We start from the raw sequence: 17,307 nt of genomic DNA, 5'->3' as shown, positions 1-17,307 counted from the left end.
ATGTGAGGAAAAAGTGAAAAATACTGGTTTTTATTTTTAAATACTGTGGTTCTGCCTGCAGGATTAGCAAACAGCAGATTGCAATTATAGTTTAAGCATCTATTCATTTTATTGCAGGAAAAGCATCAACATGTGTGCTGTATTTTTTGGTTTCTGAACAGTCAAGTAAATTTACATAAAATTGAGAGATGAAATATAATATGGGAAATGAAGACATTTTGATTCATGCAACAAAATGAAATAGATATGCAAATTTTTAGTAGTTTATACAGAATAAAGTTTTACTACACATGATTTTATGTGCTGGTACAGTGAATCTCTAATTCCATTAAGGAACATTCAGTCTACCTATAATGAATGAGAGTTTTTAGAATGAGAAAGCTTTTAAGGTTTGAGACAATAAATATCTAAAACATTTAAAATATGGAGATTAAAAAAAACATTGGAGTATACATAGTGCCTAAATGAAATCATCACATTTGTTCTTAAGAAATTAAGTATTCAAAAAACTCTTCGCTGTCCCTAGGAATACTTTGCTTTAAATTCCATACTTTGCCACATTTTTCACTTAAAAGCCTGCATGAGCTTTTGTATTGTTGCCAGGCTTATTTTTGTTTATATACTGATTCTTGCCATGGAGATATGTCTCTGACATGAAGGCATCCAGTATAGGAAATGACATGCAATGCCTTATTCTTCTAGTTTAATTAATGCTCTGACAACTTGGCAATAAGGCTACAGTGAAGAAAAGGTCTCTGCAGGGAACTGCAGGTTTTGAGCAATAAGAAAGCTGTCAAAATTTTACTATATATCTATAGTAACATATCTAACATCCAAAGATTTCTGGAAGGCATCTGTAGAAAAGAATTCAAAAGGAAAAAGGTTAGCATAAAAATGATGTTCCTTAACCTACTAAAAATAAAATAAAAGAATTACTTTCTTGGCAGCCAAAGTGGGAACTCTTAAAGCAGCCTACATTGACTTACTCATTTCATGCAAAAAGAAACTCCAGTTTTAAATGAGCGAGGACTGTTCAACAAAAACAGTAAAAAGGATTATCCCAGTCCCTGTTGGAGCTGATTTTCTTCTGTAATTTAAACAAGCTGAACATTTAGCAGATTTGTTCTACGTTGTGATCCATCTACCCATTCCAGATCCCAGTGACTGAACCCGCAAGCCCAGGTCTCCTGTTGTACAGATTTCTTGTCCTTCTTAATTGAAAGCACAACAGCACCATCTCAGCATGAGACCAGGAAAAGGTGTTCTCTTCCTCTCTTCTGAATGATTTGATATTTTGGACAGTATCAAAGATGATACTCTCAAAGGAGATTTCAAGAGCTCTAAAAGAAATCTGCAGTTACAGACTTCGGATCATCAGAAATTGATGGTGATCCATGCCTGACCTGAGAATAACATTTTATACTCATGACTTTATTATACTCTGTCTCCATCCTGTATTTCCCAGGAAAGGGTATAGAGAAGGAAGTAACAGACTAAACACAGTGTCACCTGGCTTCCTCCAATATTTTCATATCTTTTTAGCTGTGAACATGAACAGAATTAATGCTGACTTTTCTGACGGATGAGCTGTTCTTTAGCTACTGATGGAAAACAGCTATCCATCTTAATAAATTTAATTGCCTTCAGCACCAAAGATTCATGAAGTTGTGCCATACTAAGAAAACATAAACCAGCTACATATTTATATACTTTTCTGAATCAGGACTCTTGACTCTTTCAGTGTGAGGGCTCCCAAATCATCAGAAAGATTACAGTTATCATAGACTACTCACTACAGATCAGTTTGAATTTCCACTCTAATCCCCTGCTTCTCCATTTCTATTTTAGTGAAAAGATCAATTTATTTCTGCAGATAATTCCCAAATGAATCAGAGGAATCAGCTTCAGTCTCTTCAGGGGTCTGATCTTCAAACAAGATGGTGCCTGGGATAAATTAAAAGGCTACCACCAAGAGTACTTATTCTAGGTGAAAAACAACTGCACATAAGAATACTTCAATATACAGGCAACAGCTGACCTGCTATTCAGTGTTATAATTGGCACAAATATCAGTGCCTGTAATTATTTGACTTTTTAATGATAAAAAACCTCTACTTAGCCACTCAGAATTTTGCCAGAGATTAACAGTTTCAGCTCAATTTTCCCATGATGGGTGTATCTTCCTTTGTATAGTTGTTTTTTTTTTTTGGGGGGGGGGGTTGAGAGTAAAGGAACTTTAGCAAAATTCAGTTAATTGTGTGAGAGAAAAATAAGGCCAGTTTTCTCTTTTGATGCTGATACCAAAAACATTGTGACTATTTCAATTAGAAGTTTTGTTACTTCTGTGCTTTGGAGGAAGGATTAAGATTAGATAAGAAGGAGGAAAAGGAATAGTGGAACCAAGTCTAGAGCCAGCTTATGTACACAGTCAATCTAATAAAAAAAAAAAAAGAAAAAATCTAGAAAAGAAACAGTCTACTTCCATTTTAAATGCAAAGGTGATAACAGAGGTATGACAGAGGATAAAACCTTGCAGAAAATAACTGTGACTTATTTGCACAAGCATCATATTTCTTGTTCCTGTAATCAAAAAAACCCCACTCCTGAAATAAGATGAGATTTTTTAAAGGCTTCTAAGGCATTACAAAACAGCACGTCCAGGATACATAAAAGTTTATCTTTAAGGGTAGCTCCAAATATGTTCTATCTTGCCTGAAGTGAACAGTGACATTGAAGAAGCTTTTTAAGGTAACTGCACATGCCCCAAAACAAGGCTAAGTCAAGCGAAAGAGCCCATGTCTATAGAAGAGGAAGCTCCCCTCCCCAGGAGTGAAGTAGCTATAGTTTTGTTTACATTGGCTGGAGAAACTGTGTACTTGTCTTTGGCTGTTACTCTTATTTTCTCTTAAATTCCCAAATCTCAACATTGCAGTGCTCTCAGAAATCCTAGCAGGCGTCCCAGACATTGGTTGTTTCTAATGATTTGCATCCTTAAGTAATAATCAAAAATTGCAGAGAAAATGTTGCTATGGAATGGGTTTTCATACATGAATTTTGGAATTTAGGAACTGCCATAATTTCATGTGGGCAACATCATTTGCTCCCCTTGTAGATATTTAGTTTATTCACATCAAGTCTTTTCTTTTTCCAGGGTCATTGTTGAACTTCCTTCAGCTTGTGAGATGAAACAAGCTGCTTTCTGTAAGATCCCATTATCTGTTGTTGAAGTTGGACAACAAACTACTGGGACAGGTGGGAATTTTCAGTGCAATGGAAGCCAATGGAGTAGGAAGAAAACAGGAACTATGACTGCACTGCTGTGGGGGGCAGAAGAGGAGCAGCACATCAAAACCGTGATAAACACTATAAAAACTATTAATGAGTAGCAATGAAAACAGGATGAATATAATCAAGGCTTTTGCCAGCAAGATGGTAAACAACTTTCCTCCCCATCACCCTCTCTTGGGGTCTTTCTTCTTTTTCTGACTCTTGCAGAAACATGCTCTGTCATCTGGCAAGGATGTCTTAATGAGACAGGCTGTGTACCTTACTGTTTGCTATTCTCTCTTTCCAACTATGCTCTAACTCACAGGATTTAGGAGACATAGATATATGTGGAGACATAGATATAGGTGGAGATAGAGGAAGTGCTCAGCTGTTGAACTACCAGTGCCTTCCTCTGCTCCTTCTTTCAGATGCATTAGAAGAAGCTCTATTTTCTGGCAAATCTCTATTTCCTAACCCTTCCCCTTGCTTCTATTCTAGTCCCTCCAACTTCCTCTGAACTCGGCAAAGCACACAAAATAACAAGCAGCACATACAACTCTCAGCAAGAATCAAACACAGTAAGGAGACTACTTGCATATTAAAAATCCTTTTCCTGTAGAAATTCAGTATATGTCAAGAAAATAGAACATACATAGTGAGTGAATTTAGGCAAAACTGAACCTTTGCTGTGCTGCTTATGAAACATCACATTTACTACATTGGGTCTGTCATTGCCCTTGGCTTTTCATTAGCATTTCATCAAAACCCAACAATTCTTGAAAAAAACCCACCAAGAACAAGACAACTGGAAATACAGCATTCATGGTCCAATATATTTAACCAGGACTTGGAAAAGAGCATTGATGACACTGACCACCTGCCCTCAGGTACCCAACGGACCAACCACCTGGAAGCATGTGATGAACATTCAAAAAAGTGCTGGCAGGGCAAAAGATATGTGGCAATAGTATGTTTTAATAACACACACCTGTGCAAAGGGGTGATACCTGTCTCATGCCCAGAGCATGCTTCCTGGTTTTTAATCTCTTGGAAGACCTTCTCCAAGAGGCAATACCTAGAACCTAGCCATGGTTGTAGATCAGTTCTTTGCAAGAGCCATTTCAAAGAAAAATGCAAAAAGAAGGAGAGGAAGAGGAGGAGGAGGAAGAGGAGGAGGAGGAAGAGGAGGAGGAGGAAGAGGAGGAGGAGGAAGAGGAGGAGGAAGGTAATATAGAAGTCTCTGTGGATCTGGATACTTCGAAACATCAAAGGCAGCCATACAAAGTTCCACACTTTATCTCAAAGAAAAGCCCAGCCCCTTTCCATGCTAGTCACCCAGTTGTACTATACTGTTCTTTCCCAAATGGTAGCTACTGAACATTTTTCTTTCAGTGCTTTGCTGTCTGATGGAGATTACTCCCTTGCAAGGGTCATTGCAATTAAAAAAAAATTGTCATATACTAGTGGCAATAAATTGTAATCAAATGAAGTACTTTTCTGTTCAAAACCCAATTTCTGAAACAAATAAAATGAGGAGTTAACGATACTTTCTGCCACTTTGGAATGTCAGTTCTTTTGTTCTGCTCTTCTCCTGGTCTCTCTACTCAGCTCTAAGAAAGACTCTCCCATGCTTAGTTCTAGGAAAAGAATATTCATTGATAGAGTAGTAGGCATGGCAAGTATAGTACGTTACACCAACACTTCAAACATCAAATCCACCTATAGTACTTTGTTCTCAGACTACATGTGATAAGAGATTTGGTAAAGGTTGGTATTTCTTACCCCAAGACCACTTTGTCTGTAGATAGTGATGTTACTTGTCACTGAAACAGCACAAAACCACCAATGTTTACAGGCTGCTAAAGAGTCTTGGTCTTGTTTTAATAGCATACTTTAAAGCTTCTTGATATTAGTAGCCTAGATATTAAAAAAACATAGTCATTCAATTATATGACTTACATATCGCTAATGCCAAATTATCAGCAATATAATTTCCAACATTTGGTTCTAGTCTAGACACTGCCATTGAATTACTATTTTCTAAAGACATATACCGATGTAGAGTTTTCAGGATATCTTTGTGATAAGGGTTGTGCTTCTGTGACTTGAACTCTGCTGGCATACACAAACTATTCCTGTACTTTTTTCAGATTTAATTTGCTTCAATTAGCAAAACAAAAAGTAAAGCTGAACATGTCTACTTCTATCCTAGTACTGCACACAATTTGTATGCATCTGCTTGTTCACAGCTGACGACATGTCACAGGAAAGTTGAGATAAAGAAAACACAGTTTCTGCTATTAATCATCTATCCATCAAATATTCTAGCAGAGCCATTCAAATGACTGAGAACACATAAAAATTGGTATTGCATATGATTAAACTTGCTAATCAAACCATATCTTTATCCCAATGCATATTTACTACCAATGATATGGATCTTTTGTAAATTATGCTATTGTGTTGTTGAAAAAAATGGGTTAGTTGCTTCAGGTAGCATTTACTCTTGGATGGAGAATATCTTCTGTTTCAAAATCATCTGAGTAGACTAAAACATGTAGTATGCCAAACTCCAGGCAATTCTTAAGAACCTGCTGTTTCTCACTTTTCTTTGCTGTGTGTGACAAATCAAGTGCCGAGGGAATATCTAATCCTAGGATACTGAACTGCATACGTTTTGCTCACAGGTCACAGACATGTGATTTCTCCTACATTCCTGCTGAGAATCCTGTACTTCACACCATTGTCCTGGCATGGCCCTCCGTTCCAGTCATGGAGAAAGCGGACAGTGCCTGAACAGTCTTGGCAAAACTAGCTGGTGGAGACTGGAAAAATTAACCAATGGTAAAAACTGATGCAATCTCACAGGTATAACTCATGGTGTATAAAAGTACTAGAACTTACAAAGTGCTCAGTCTGTATACTTATTTAACTTGCACAAAATTGCAATAGTAGGGGGATTATTATGACAGAAGTAGCAGGTTCTGGGAGAACAAGAGCAAGCTAAATCACTGTTGAAAAAGAACGCACACACGTCAATGCATTCTTGCAAACCTTTTTTTAAAAAAGAAAATCTCCAGGCTACCTGTATGAAAATACAGCTGCTGATGAATTCAGGGCTACACAAGGGCACTTGTCTGCAACTGTATGATACCTGCATTTCTTTCTTCATTTGTTTCTTCTAAGAACAAGCTCCAGCTCCTGTGAATGTTTGGTTCAGTTGAAGCCAGAAGCTGTAAGTTTATAAAATTTTTACAGTTTTATAATGCTTTTTGGCTGATGAATTATGAATTTATTTAAGTACTTACATCCTGCTGCAACAAAGTACGGGAGGTTTTCTGATTACTTTAACAACTGTCTTGCTCTGCATCTCACAGTTCTTAAAACCACCTGTAGAGCAGGTGAACTCCTGGCTTCAGGAAGGCTAAAGGACTTCATCCATGGAAGTGGAGTCTCAAAATGCAATATTGCTAGGGTTGCTAGGGTACATAAGATGACACTTGGCAGTAATTTATAAATTTATTGACATGGATATATAGAAATATTTCTAGTTTGTCAGAACAAATCCTACTATTCATCATCAGCATAGTTATAGCCTACATCAGTCATCCACACTTCAGTCACCTTGTTCATTCTCATACTCTGCTGATTCAGCTTTAAATTTTATAACACTGATACATATCTTTCAAAAAGGGCACAAAAGTGTATTCAATGTAAGGACACTGGTTCTGTCTAACGGCTCCTCAGTAACGACTCATTCTCCAGTTAACCTCACTTCAGTCAAATTACCTACACTCTACAAAAATTTGTATCCCCCTTTTCAATTTACACAAGAAATGATCACCAGGCTAGTGTGAAAATAATAATAATAAAAAAATCAGCAGCACTTTAAGTTTTCTTAGTGCTTTATTTCTAACACCCTTATTTCATGTCTGCTATATTTTGCACCCCAAATTTGGGACTTGGTAGTTTAGAGGGAGATGGTCTGCTATGTGGAAGTAATAGAACTACTGAAAAAGCTGGACAACCAAGCGAGCGTATGTAACACTGTGCAAAAAGGATGTTTTCCCAACTGCAACCTGAAACAGAACTTACATGAAATACTGATCAGCAAAGGCATATACTGAACATCAGTTCTGAAACACGGCATATTTAGCCTTTTCCATGTATACTGCCTGTCTAGCAGCTATAGACACTTAAGTCTTGAATTGGTTCTGGTCTTAATCCTTTTAAGAAAATTTATGGCAACAGTGAAAAGAAAAATCACTTATCCGTATGTATGGGCTCATTTCTAATAACCAGCTAAATTTCAACATTAAAACAAAACAAAACAAGAGGTATTGTATTTCATTAGGTACTGCTAAAAGCAAATGTGAGTGCTTATGTATCTATACTGTTGAAAATCTAAGATTTTGGAATTAATTCAACCATACAATACTATTATATTAACAAAAGATCATTATACTTGGTCTTTTTCTGTTTGTAACCCCTGTCCCTGCATCTCATCTCTCTTCAACCCACATCATAAACAGCTTAAAAAAAACCCTGCTTCTGAAATGGTTGTGTACTAAGCAACCTGGTAAAAATCCTATTTATTTCTTTCCAATACAAGATCAGATATAAATGTAGGCTGACAATGTATCTCTAACACGACCTGATTTTATTGTGCATCAATAAACTTAGGCAGGGCTACCTGTAAAGCTGTATTTTGTGTTCGCCTTCTATTCTGTTGATATGCATATCTGGACCTTATTCTTCAGAATTTCTGATATTTTTATGTAGGTTAAATGGAAGTGGAATATTATTTGTAATTTGCTGTTGGTAGTAAAGCTTTACAAAGAAATGCCTCTTGCAGTGTGCTTGGTAGGTGCTGAGGTTTTCAGACATCCTGACTACCACCGAGAGGAAGCTTCACAAGCTGGCATTGTCCCTCCCCAGCAGTACAGCCCTGCCCCACTTTGTTGATAGCTGCAAACAAGGTCAGCTGCAGAGTTTCTGAAATTTTATCACCCAGGACTTGTAGGAGTTAGCAAATTAGTATCAAGCCCATCATGCTTCATAAAGCAACTTCTAGCCCAGACTAGTATTACCAAATTAGTGTCGAGCCCATCATGCTTCATAGTAGCAACTTCTAGCTCAGATCAGGTATCACAAAAAGCTATGATGTACTGCTGTTGCTTTGCACTGCTCAGTGGGACTAGTTTACGTCTGAAAAAAAGCTCAAACTTTCCTGCTTCTCCAACTTTCAGCCCTAGATAGTCATGCTGGAGATGCACAATAGCTGAGCTCAGCCCATCACTAGCTCCAAAAGGGGATGCAGCTATAAAGTTCAGTGCAAATCACAGTTCACCTCAAGTACATTTTTATTAGTAAAACAAAAACAGGCAATAAACATTCTGAAGCAGGTCAAGTATTTGCATCCAAGGACTTCAGCAAGTGTGACAAATGTTGCCACCTCACGGACAGGTGCAGGGTTTGATTCAGCTCAGCGGTAGGAAGGGAAGAGGATCCCGGAGATGACTCATTCCTGCCCTTTCACATTCTCTTGAGGGGGGAAATGACAGCTTGGCCAGAAAGAGGCTTTTGTTGCTTTGACTCACCTGGAACTCATATATTTGGGTCCGAATCCAGACTCAGAAGCCCAGCCACACATCCACAACTGAAGAAAAAAGCTACACTTATTCTGGGGTATTTGACCATTTCCATTACCTGAGATCAAGGGGAGTATTTTTTTTCCTTTAAAATAGCCAGAATGGTCAACATAGCATGGTCTTGTACTGTCAGACAGTCAAGGGTCAGCATTTAAGAGTACAGTGTCTGAGGAATACGCTGTGGAACCTTCAGTTTTCAAGAGGGAGACAAAAACCTTCAGATTCACGAAGAACAGGTCTCCACACTCTTTATCCAAAATAGTCCTTAACTGGGCAGTAGTGGCAGTTAGGAATCCTCTACTTGTAAACTAGTCACAATTTATAACTGGAGTACATTTTCCACACAGATCAAGTTCATAGCCAGATATTCAATTTCAAATTAATGTTTATGTCTTCCTCTTACCTGTGTGCTGCAGTCAAAGATTTATGGTATGACAACACATTGATTATTCACTATTTTGTTTCTTCTAGGGCTCTGCTGCAGGGACACTCCATCACCTGTTGGATTTCTACCTTCCTGATAGAAAGGTAGCTGTGCTGTCCTTCCCTACAGACTAGGTACTGTTATAAAAACACACAACAGTGTGTTCAATCAAAACATTATAATTTGCACTCAGTAAAACCAGATGAGCTTAATAGGATTATCAAGTCTTAAAATAAAAATCGAACCTTTAAAGTTTGACATCTGGTTAGAATTGTAAGAGTCAATGATTTTTTTAAATAAAGAATCTCGGTAAAAAGTTAGCACAGCTCACAGCTATCATTTATGAATGGCCTGAAAAGAGACAGTATGCTGATAAATTGGGGAGTTTCCTATCATTGTGATCCTCCTGTAACAGTGTAACAGTCTGCCTACATATGACTGAAGAGAAAAGAGGATACCAGCTTGATTTTAAATATGTTCTTATGTTTATTGTATTTTGCTACTCTGCTCTGCTAAAATGGTGGCCTCGGGAAAAGCTGCTTTGGCAGGCAATTGAAAAGATTCCTGTGGAGAGGAAGTGAAAAGACTGGGCATACAAACAAGGGCTGCTGCCATGTTCAAAGCACTGGGGAGAGTTCATAGAGCAAAACGCAGTCCTAAGTAAATGGGTTTCAGGCAATTTCAGTGTTAAGATAACATCATTAAGAGTAGAACAGATTGTGCTCAAACCCTGCTGTTTATAATTAACACATTGCTTCCAAATACTCCAGGGTCCCTGGTAAATAGTCCTCCGCTCAGATCCACCTAGACCAATCAGAGTATTTTCATCAGATTCCATGCTGGGCCAGCACCTGTTTGGACAAATCCAAAAGAGCCAAAATAGTTGTCTTTCTGGCCAGCTAAGTAGAGAGATGAACACAGCTTGCCTTAGTCATTGTCACAGTGTCCATATGGCTGTGAAGCTTGTTTTCACAAGAAATCGTACAAGTACTTTATTATGTCGAAGTTCACGGTCCTATAAGCAAAAACACAGTATATCAGAACAATCATCTGAACAGTGCTAAGACTTTAACCTGTTTGGAGACAACACACGTGGGAGATTCTGCACAACCAAAATCAAGCAATATCTTCTCCCCTCCAAATGCAATCAAACGTGAAAGACAATTTCTAATTTCTAATGTTATTTACAGCATCTATCTTTGAGTATTTAAAGTTTGTAAGATTTTTCAAAATTAATATAAGAAGCTTTCTAGAAAAAAGTGAAAGATTCCTAATCATTAAGCAGTAAAAATAAATTTAAATGAAAGTTGATATAAGTATATCTTCATCTGGTAAACATTATACTCTAGTTGGAGATGCAAAGCAGCAATCTTTTATGCTATTGAATGTTTTGTTCATCTTCCAAACCACCTGTTTTAGCATGTAATGCCTAACTCCTTCATCTGTACTCATTTGCAGTCTGCGTTCTTTCAGTCTTGACATTGGTTGACCCATGTTCATAGCTAAATTTGAAAAAACCAAGAATGCCACTCAATAGGATAGAAGATTTTAATGTATACTTTTGTACTTTGATGGCAGGCAGAATGAAATAGCAGTGGAATAAAACATATAATTATTATTTTCTTTGTCTCCAAATTCATTCTGCTGTACAATCTAACATTCAGACTTTAGGGTTTACTGTTTGAATAAATAACACAAATTACTGCATATAATGACAAGTATAAAATTAAAAGTTTTTTTAAAGTATTCAATGATGCAAAAAATAACTGCTCACAATGCTAAGTGAGATTAACTGGCTGAATGTCTTATTTGTTAGACTGCAATCATTTAATATTCTCTGTTCATGCATCATTTTGTAACCCACTTTTTAAAAAGTTTCTGTAAAATATCGTATCAGGCAGAGAAAAAGTTCAGAAATTCCTGAGATACACAGCAAGAAATACTGTGTTGTAGTCTACTTAATCCAGTGACAAAGTTAAAGGAAATTAACTGCCACTGTTAGAAGCATACTATGTTGTGTCACTCAGGAACAAGTGCTTTAGTTATAAGGCTTTCTGCAGAAACAACATCATACTCTCTAACACATGCAGACCTTATCAACTAAATTAAACACAATTACCCTGTCATAACAGCTAGGATCATTAGATATTATATTAAAAGATCCGTCCCGTTCAACAAACATTAAGGGATTCCTACTTCAGAAAATTGTTGAGCTTACATCTGAAATTCTTTAAACAGAAATTTAAAGTTTCTAGTAAAGAAATATCTAACCTTATCTTCAACCAAAAGTGTAAACAGTATGTCATAGAAAGCAAGGGAATACCTCTGCAGAGGTTGAATATATGCCATAAAACAGAGCTAGACCTGAAGTTCTGTGGTATTAAACAGAGTGACTGTGGATGGGCAGCAGTTACCACACTAAAACATCCCAGGAAGAGACAAGAGCATACTACATTTTTCCGCAAAACAAATATAGTTTTTGCTTTAAAAAAATGCACACTTCATTTTTGCTTAGAAAAAGATAAAGGAAAATCAAATACAAGCTGAACATCTTGAATGGGGTGCTGTGGAGAAGGGGAGAGAGTGCATACTTTTCTGTCCTGCTTTTTGCACTCTTCAGCTTTTCATTAGGAACTATGCTAGGCAGCAAGGTGAGATGGTAACAAGGATGAGGTATCTTAAGATTTCAGTGACTGAATTTTAGCACTAGTACAATAACGGATAAGAAGAAAATCAGAAGATGGTCTGCTTAATTGAGATGTATTTTGGTTGAAAGGGCAAAGTAGATCCTTTTCCTCTGCAATAAATATTCCTTTCCCACACCTGGGTAAAAACTACAGGCAGCTGCAATGTTATAGCACAGCTAGAAAATGAAACTTCTTAAAGCACAAAAGATCACAGATTCACCCTTCAGCTGGCCCCATCTAGCCCAGAGGAAACCCACTTATCATGGGTTCATGAAACTTTGTATCTTACCTATCGATTGTCTTTCTTTAAGATGCAACAAAGAGAAGAATCTAAATAAAAAGAAACTAAATAAAATTTTCTTGGAAAAGAAAATAAATAAAAAAAAGCATAACAAAGGAACAAAGCAAGAAAAAAAGGAGAACAAGAGGAAACAGAAAAGAACCACAGGCCAACTTTAAAATCTGTCAAGTCACTCAATTATTCTATCCATGCAGCACATAAGGACTTCCAAACTATTTGGAAAGAACAGAATCATTTCCTTCTTCACAACACGTAGAATAATACCGTAGACATGACATACATATGTATATCTGACTTAAAGGAAGGCAAGCCAAAGCATTATACTGTGCATTAAGTTTTGAAGTGACAGTGTCTGACAGCTACTTTTTCTGGTAAGCATGACCTGCATAGCACAAGTTTTGGTCCTGTGTTCTGGCCATCTCTAACTTTTGGCAGCTTCCACGGGAGTCAGTGAAACTTCTAAGAGTGTTAAAGTTGCAGGGGGAGGGATGTCATTTCAAGTACCTTCATTCAATTTAAGGAAGGACCCTCGAAGTCAGTACAGAGTTTATGAACTGGTCTCTGTATTCACAATAAGAGTTAGAGCAGAGACAAGAGCATGGCGGTGTCTGAACACACAGTGATCGATGTGGCTAAGCAGATGGCCCTCTGTGTTTGGTACCAGTGAGAGCTTTTCAGGGCATCATGTGACTGTAGACTGTAGACATGTGACTTTATTGCTGGGAACAGCAAATTGAGATAGTGAAGCACTGGAAGTCATGGCAGTATGGTCCGGCAAGGCCTGAATCAGAGCAAGTTTCATTCTATGCCCTGTGCAATTGCAAATTGAAATTAAGTGCATCTGTGGGGTTTACTGACAAGTCTGTTGGACATTTAATAGGTCAGGAGAGCCACTGGTGCACCGAGGCTTTGCAATACAGTTTACAAGGCAGGTTGCTCTGAAGTCCACTGTTACAGAGAAGGGCTGGCCTTTTAAATGTTTCTCCTTCTCTTAGCAACATGTCATTTCTGGTCTCTGTTCTGGCTACGTACTCTTTTTCCAAGAGTTGCTAATAGGTTGGCTGTTGCAACAGGTGTGAGATATTGCTGTTTTCATTTCATAAAAACAAGACAAGGCTCTGATTGTTGCCTAGGTATTACATGCATTTCCATCTGTACTTCATAATCATCTCTCCGGATGAATCTGTAACCATCCTCAGACTCTAAAACCAAAGGCTCTTAATGAAATAAATGAATTTTGTGGATATCTACATTAATTTATTGGATTAATTTTCATCAACTACAGATCACACAAGAACAGCTACATGAAAGAATTCTTATAACTGATATTGTTTACATAGTGTATTTACAACAAACACTGTGTATAGAAATAAATATCAGTTCAGATTAAGATACTATAATGTGCCTTTTGGTAATGAAAATGATTAACATTTAGGAGCAGTATTTTCACATCAAGTCCTTGACCTTCATTAAGTACAAAGAGAGTATGTAACCGTATCACATTAAAATAGTTCTTTGGCCTAGCTATGCCACTAAGATTAGTCCAATCCTGTTCTGAAAAAAATTTCTCTCTCAATAATCCACTAAATTCATTCGCTAAATAGGAGGCTGGTGTTTTGCTGATGTTATAATTCCCCCTGAAGCAATAGAAAGCAATGAATTAGTTTTGGTGAAACCAAATAAAAAAAAGAGAGTGGTTTGCTCAGGAAATTTTTCTCTTGCTTAAATGATTATTTGAATCTGATTACATATTTCTGATTTATTCTTTTCCATTCTTTTCTTAACTCCTCAGAGGATACTATTTGCATTTTCTTGTGCTTTATACTCAAATCCTGCAGGCTTCTCTTCCGGCAAACTTTCCACATTGTGATCTGAGAGAACTGTATCAATTCCCTGCCCATCCCAAAAAGAGGAGAAAACCTTATGCATAAGGACCATCCAATGAAATTCTCAATTAACAAGTATTTCTTGATCTCAGAGAAATGCTTGGACACAATTATGTGACAAATTAGAAATAATAAGTAGAAATTTAGAATGTTAATGGACTGCTACTGAAAGCCTTTGGGGTTTTGTTTTATATTTGAAACTAACAAAACTAAATTAAAAGAGATTGCATGCCAATATTTCTATTATGCAAGTATTTTCTCTATTGCTCTTCCAGGTAAGTCCAACTCAGTACTTAAAGATTTCCCTATGTTGTAACTTGAACTGAATATAACTTAAAGCATTTATTGCTTGGAAACCTAATCAATTTTTGAGTTACTTTAGGAAAGTGCTAATAAATGAGCTAGCCTCAGTATCTCACACAGCAAGAGACCTTCCCAGGAAATTTTGTAAAGCTCTCTATGATACAAAAATAAAAATTATAGCTATAAAGTTTGAGCCACTTCTGCCAAACAAAAGCTCTTCCCCTAAAAGAAAGCAACTTTGTAAGTAAAAGAAAGGAAGCAAACAAAACCCAAACAAGTATGAGGAATATTCACAATATCTAATTAGTGATATACTAAAGTATGACGAATTATAGCCAGATAATCATATCAAAGTAAATTCAAGAGTGGACAGAAAAGCTTCATTCACCACATTTCAAAGTTAAAATAACAATTAAAGGACAATGCTTATGCCACTATATTACCACTTACCACACAAGTTTGATTTAGGTAAAGTACATAAACAGAAAAAAAAAAGTTTTTCAAAGCTTTAGCATTTCACACCGTCTACAGATAGTTACCACAACATTAACATCAAGGACACAAACTTTCACTATCGCATTTCTGTATGAAGAATAAAATGTAGGGTGTCAGAGCTGGAAGGGATCTCCCGAGGTCTCTGAAATCACAGGCAACCATACCCTATATAAACCCCTTCATAGACTGATCAAATGAAATTTGATCAAAACCTGTTTGAACTTGGCGAAGGGCTACACATTCTCATTCCTCACTCCTTCATGCTAGCAGTTTCATTACAGCACACGCCTCCTCATTAAAACAAGTACAGAAAAGAGTAAGAGTAGTTCCATGTTTCTAAATGACTAGAACAGAGATGGAAAAACTTCACAGACACTTTTTATGACATAGGACACTTGAATGTCTTTGTCTTGATTCCTCAGAAAGATATTTCTTTAGTTTATCTTGCCATTTTAAAATTGTAAGCTCTTGAAGACAAGGATTCTTTTATTTGCTTGTACAGATAATAACACAATGAAGACCTATTTTGGAAAGATCTCACCGAACTACTGGAATATACACAAATAAGCAATTCATTTTTCAGTAGCCTTTTCTCCATTCTTAGAAAGTGTCTATCGATCCCTGTTGTGGCCTGCAGAGAGCCAATAAAAAGACTAAGCAAATACTGCTTTTGAAATCTCATTCAAGTCAGCGCATAAAACACTAAACAGTGTCTACCAGGCTCACCTTGCAATAGCTCTGATGAAGTCCAGAGATACAGTACATTTGTATCTGGGTCCATCAAGCTGGTCATTATGGCCAACCAAGGATAACAGCTGGAGTGTCACAAGTGAGGTGATCTATGAACAAGAGACATGAGTAACATTAGACATTTTTGGAATGTGATTAGCAATAGCCAATTACTTCTTTTCCCCACTTGTCATCAACATATCTTTCCCAAATCACCATATGGCCATATTTCTTCAGAAAACCACTCATACTTTCTCACTGATTTTCATGCAGTTCTGCAGCAAGCAGAACCAGAAATATATATATATTTACACCATTACATCTGCAGCACAGGCAGTGACACACATAGGCTTTACCCTTTCAATCAAGGGTTATCCTGGAGTTCTGATCAGAGAAAAGCTGGGAGGGGGGTAATAGCATGAGTTGAACATTTTCCATATCTCTGCTTGACAGCTAGAACAGAGGAGTCTCTTTCCTTTAAATCTGAAGATCTCTTCTTGAATTTGTTCCATTCAAAGTTGGATACTCTTGTGCCAACTCATATGCATTTTAAACAGATGGATAGAATCACTCTACTCAGCTAAAGAGACTTTCGAGGTTGGAAGGTTGGATAGCAAAAGGCCTGAAGATTGTGTGCATAAAAAGAGCAGGGTCTGAAAGGAGAGAAATTTGCCTACATACACATGCAGTGTCTTGACAGAGCCATTTTACCAGTATAGCAATGTACAAGAGTATTTTTCACCACCTTCTTTCCACCAAATGACGACTGTGGTATCACCAAAGTGCAGTCATGGGATGTCAGCATTAAATGCAACCAGTCTGTTCTCTCTCAGTTAGAAGAAATAGTGTAGATTCTTTTGTCTCCCTACCTTCACTCAGCCCCAGGGGAAGGAAAGAAGGAAAAGCGGAGGAGAAGAGACATTTTCCCTTGCTTGTGCTACAGTTGCTGACAATTCAGTGTAACAAGGTTACATTCTATAAAGTACTGATTCTATAAAGCATTTGACCACAGTCCTACTTTCGAAAAACAGCCAGCTATGACTTAGCTCTATGTAATGATACTTATATAGAGAGAAATTTCTGAAGAATAAATAGATCAGGAAAGACAGCATCAATTCAAACCTTCAGGAATGCATGTTACTATAAAGCAGCAGCAAGTTCTTATCAGCATTAAAAAAAAAATACACCTATCTCAGTTATAACTCTACTCTTTTGCTGAAAGTGAACTTCATCCATACCTTGCAGGAAGTAAGAATACTTATTAAAGTGTTTCCTTAAGTAGACATACTATAAAAAGACACCTACCTATGGAACAAAAAAGTTATGATTGCCAAGAATGGGGCAATTTTTATAAAAGCCTGTGCTTAACTTTCTTTTGTATGGCATTAGACAACAAAAGTTCTGCAAAGCCTGTGGAGTTTGGTTATGGAATATTGGCCTACCTGTGCTGACAAAGACAAATACTGTGTAAATAATTCAGGTCTCTAAATTACATTAAAAGTAGCAGATCATTTACAAATGTTTAGCATTGACAGCATTTAAGAAAACTAAACTCAGCGTATGG

At 37.1% G+C, this 17,307-nt stretch overlaps 1 protein-coding gene across 3 annotated transcripts in view; it reads right to left on the bottom strand.

Moving 5' to 3' along the window:
* Positions 1–8,593: 8,593 nt before the first annotated feature.
* Positions 8,594–17,307, bottom strand: part of ORC5 (origin recognition complex subunit 5) — a 79,536-nt gene continuing 70,822 nt past the window's right edge. Inside the window, exons 14-15 of one of the 3 annotated variants that reach the window (XM_067316579.1) lie at positions 15,741–15,853; positions 8,594–10,357 (exon numbers count right to left, since the gene is read on the bottom strand). In XM_067316579.1, the coding sequence (XP_067172680.1) occupies positions 10,312–10,357; positions 15,741–15,853 (159 nt within the window). In that variant the 3' untranslated portion in view covers positions 8,594–10,311. Of the gene's footprint in view, positions 10,358–15,589; positions 15,646–15,740; positions 15,854–17,307 lie in introns of those variants that run through there. The other 2 variants (XM_067316589.1, XR_010887028.1) reach the window with 2 other exon arrangements.

Source organism: Apteryx mantelli, chromosome 1, assembly GCF_036417845.1.
Source record: "Apteryx mantelli isolate bAptMan1 chromosome 1, bAptMan1.hap1, whole genome shotgun sequence".
In the NCBI taxonomy this organism is placed as follows: domain Eukaryota; kingdom Metazoa; phylum Chordata; class Aves; order Apterygiformes; family Apterygidae; genus Apteryx; species Apteryx mantelli.
Note: the sequence above shows the minus strand (reverse complement) of the source record. Positions and strands in the feature narration are given on the sequence as shown.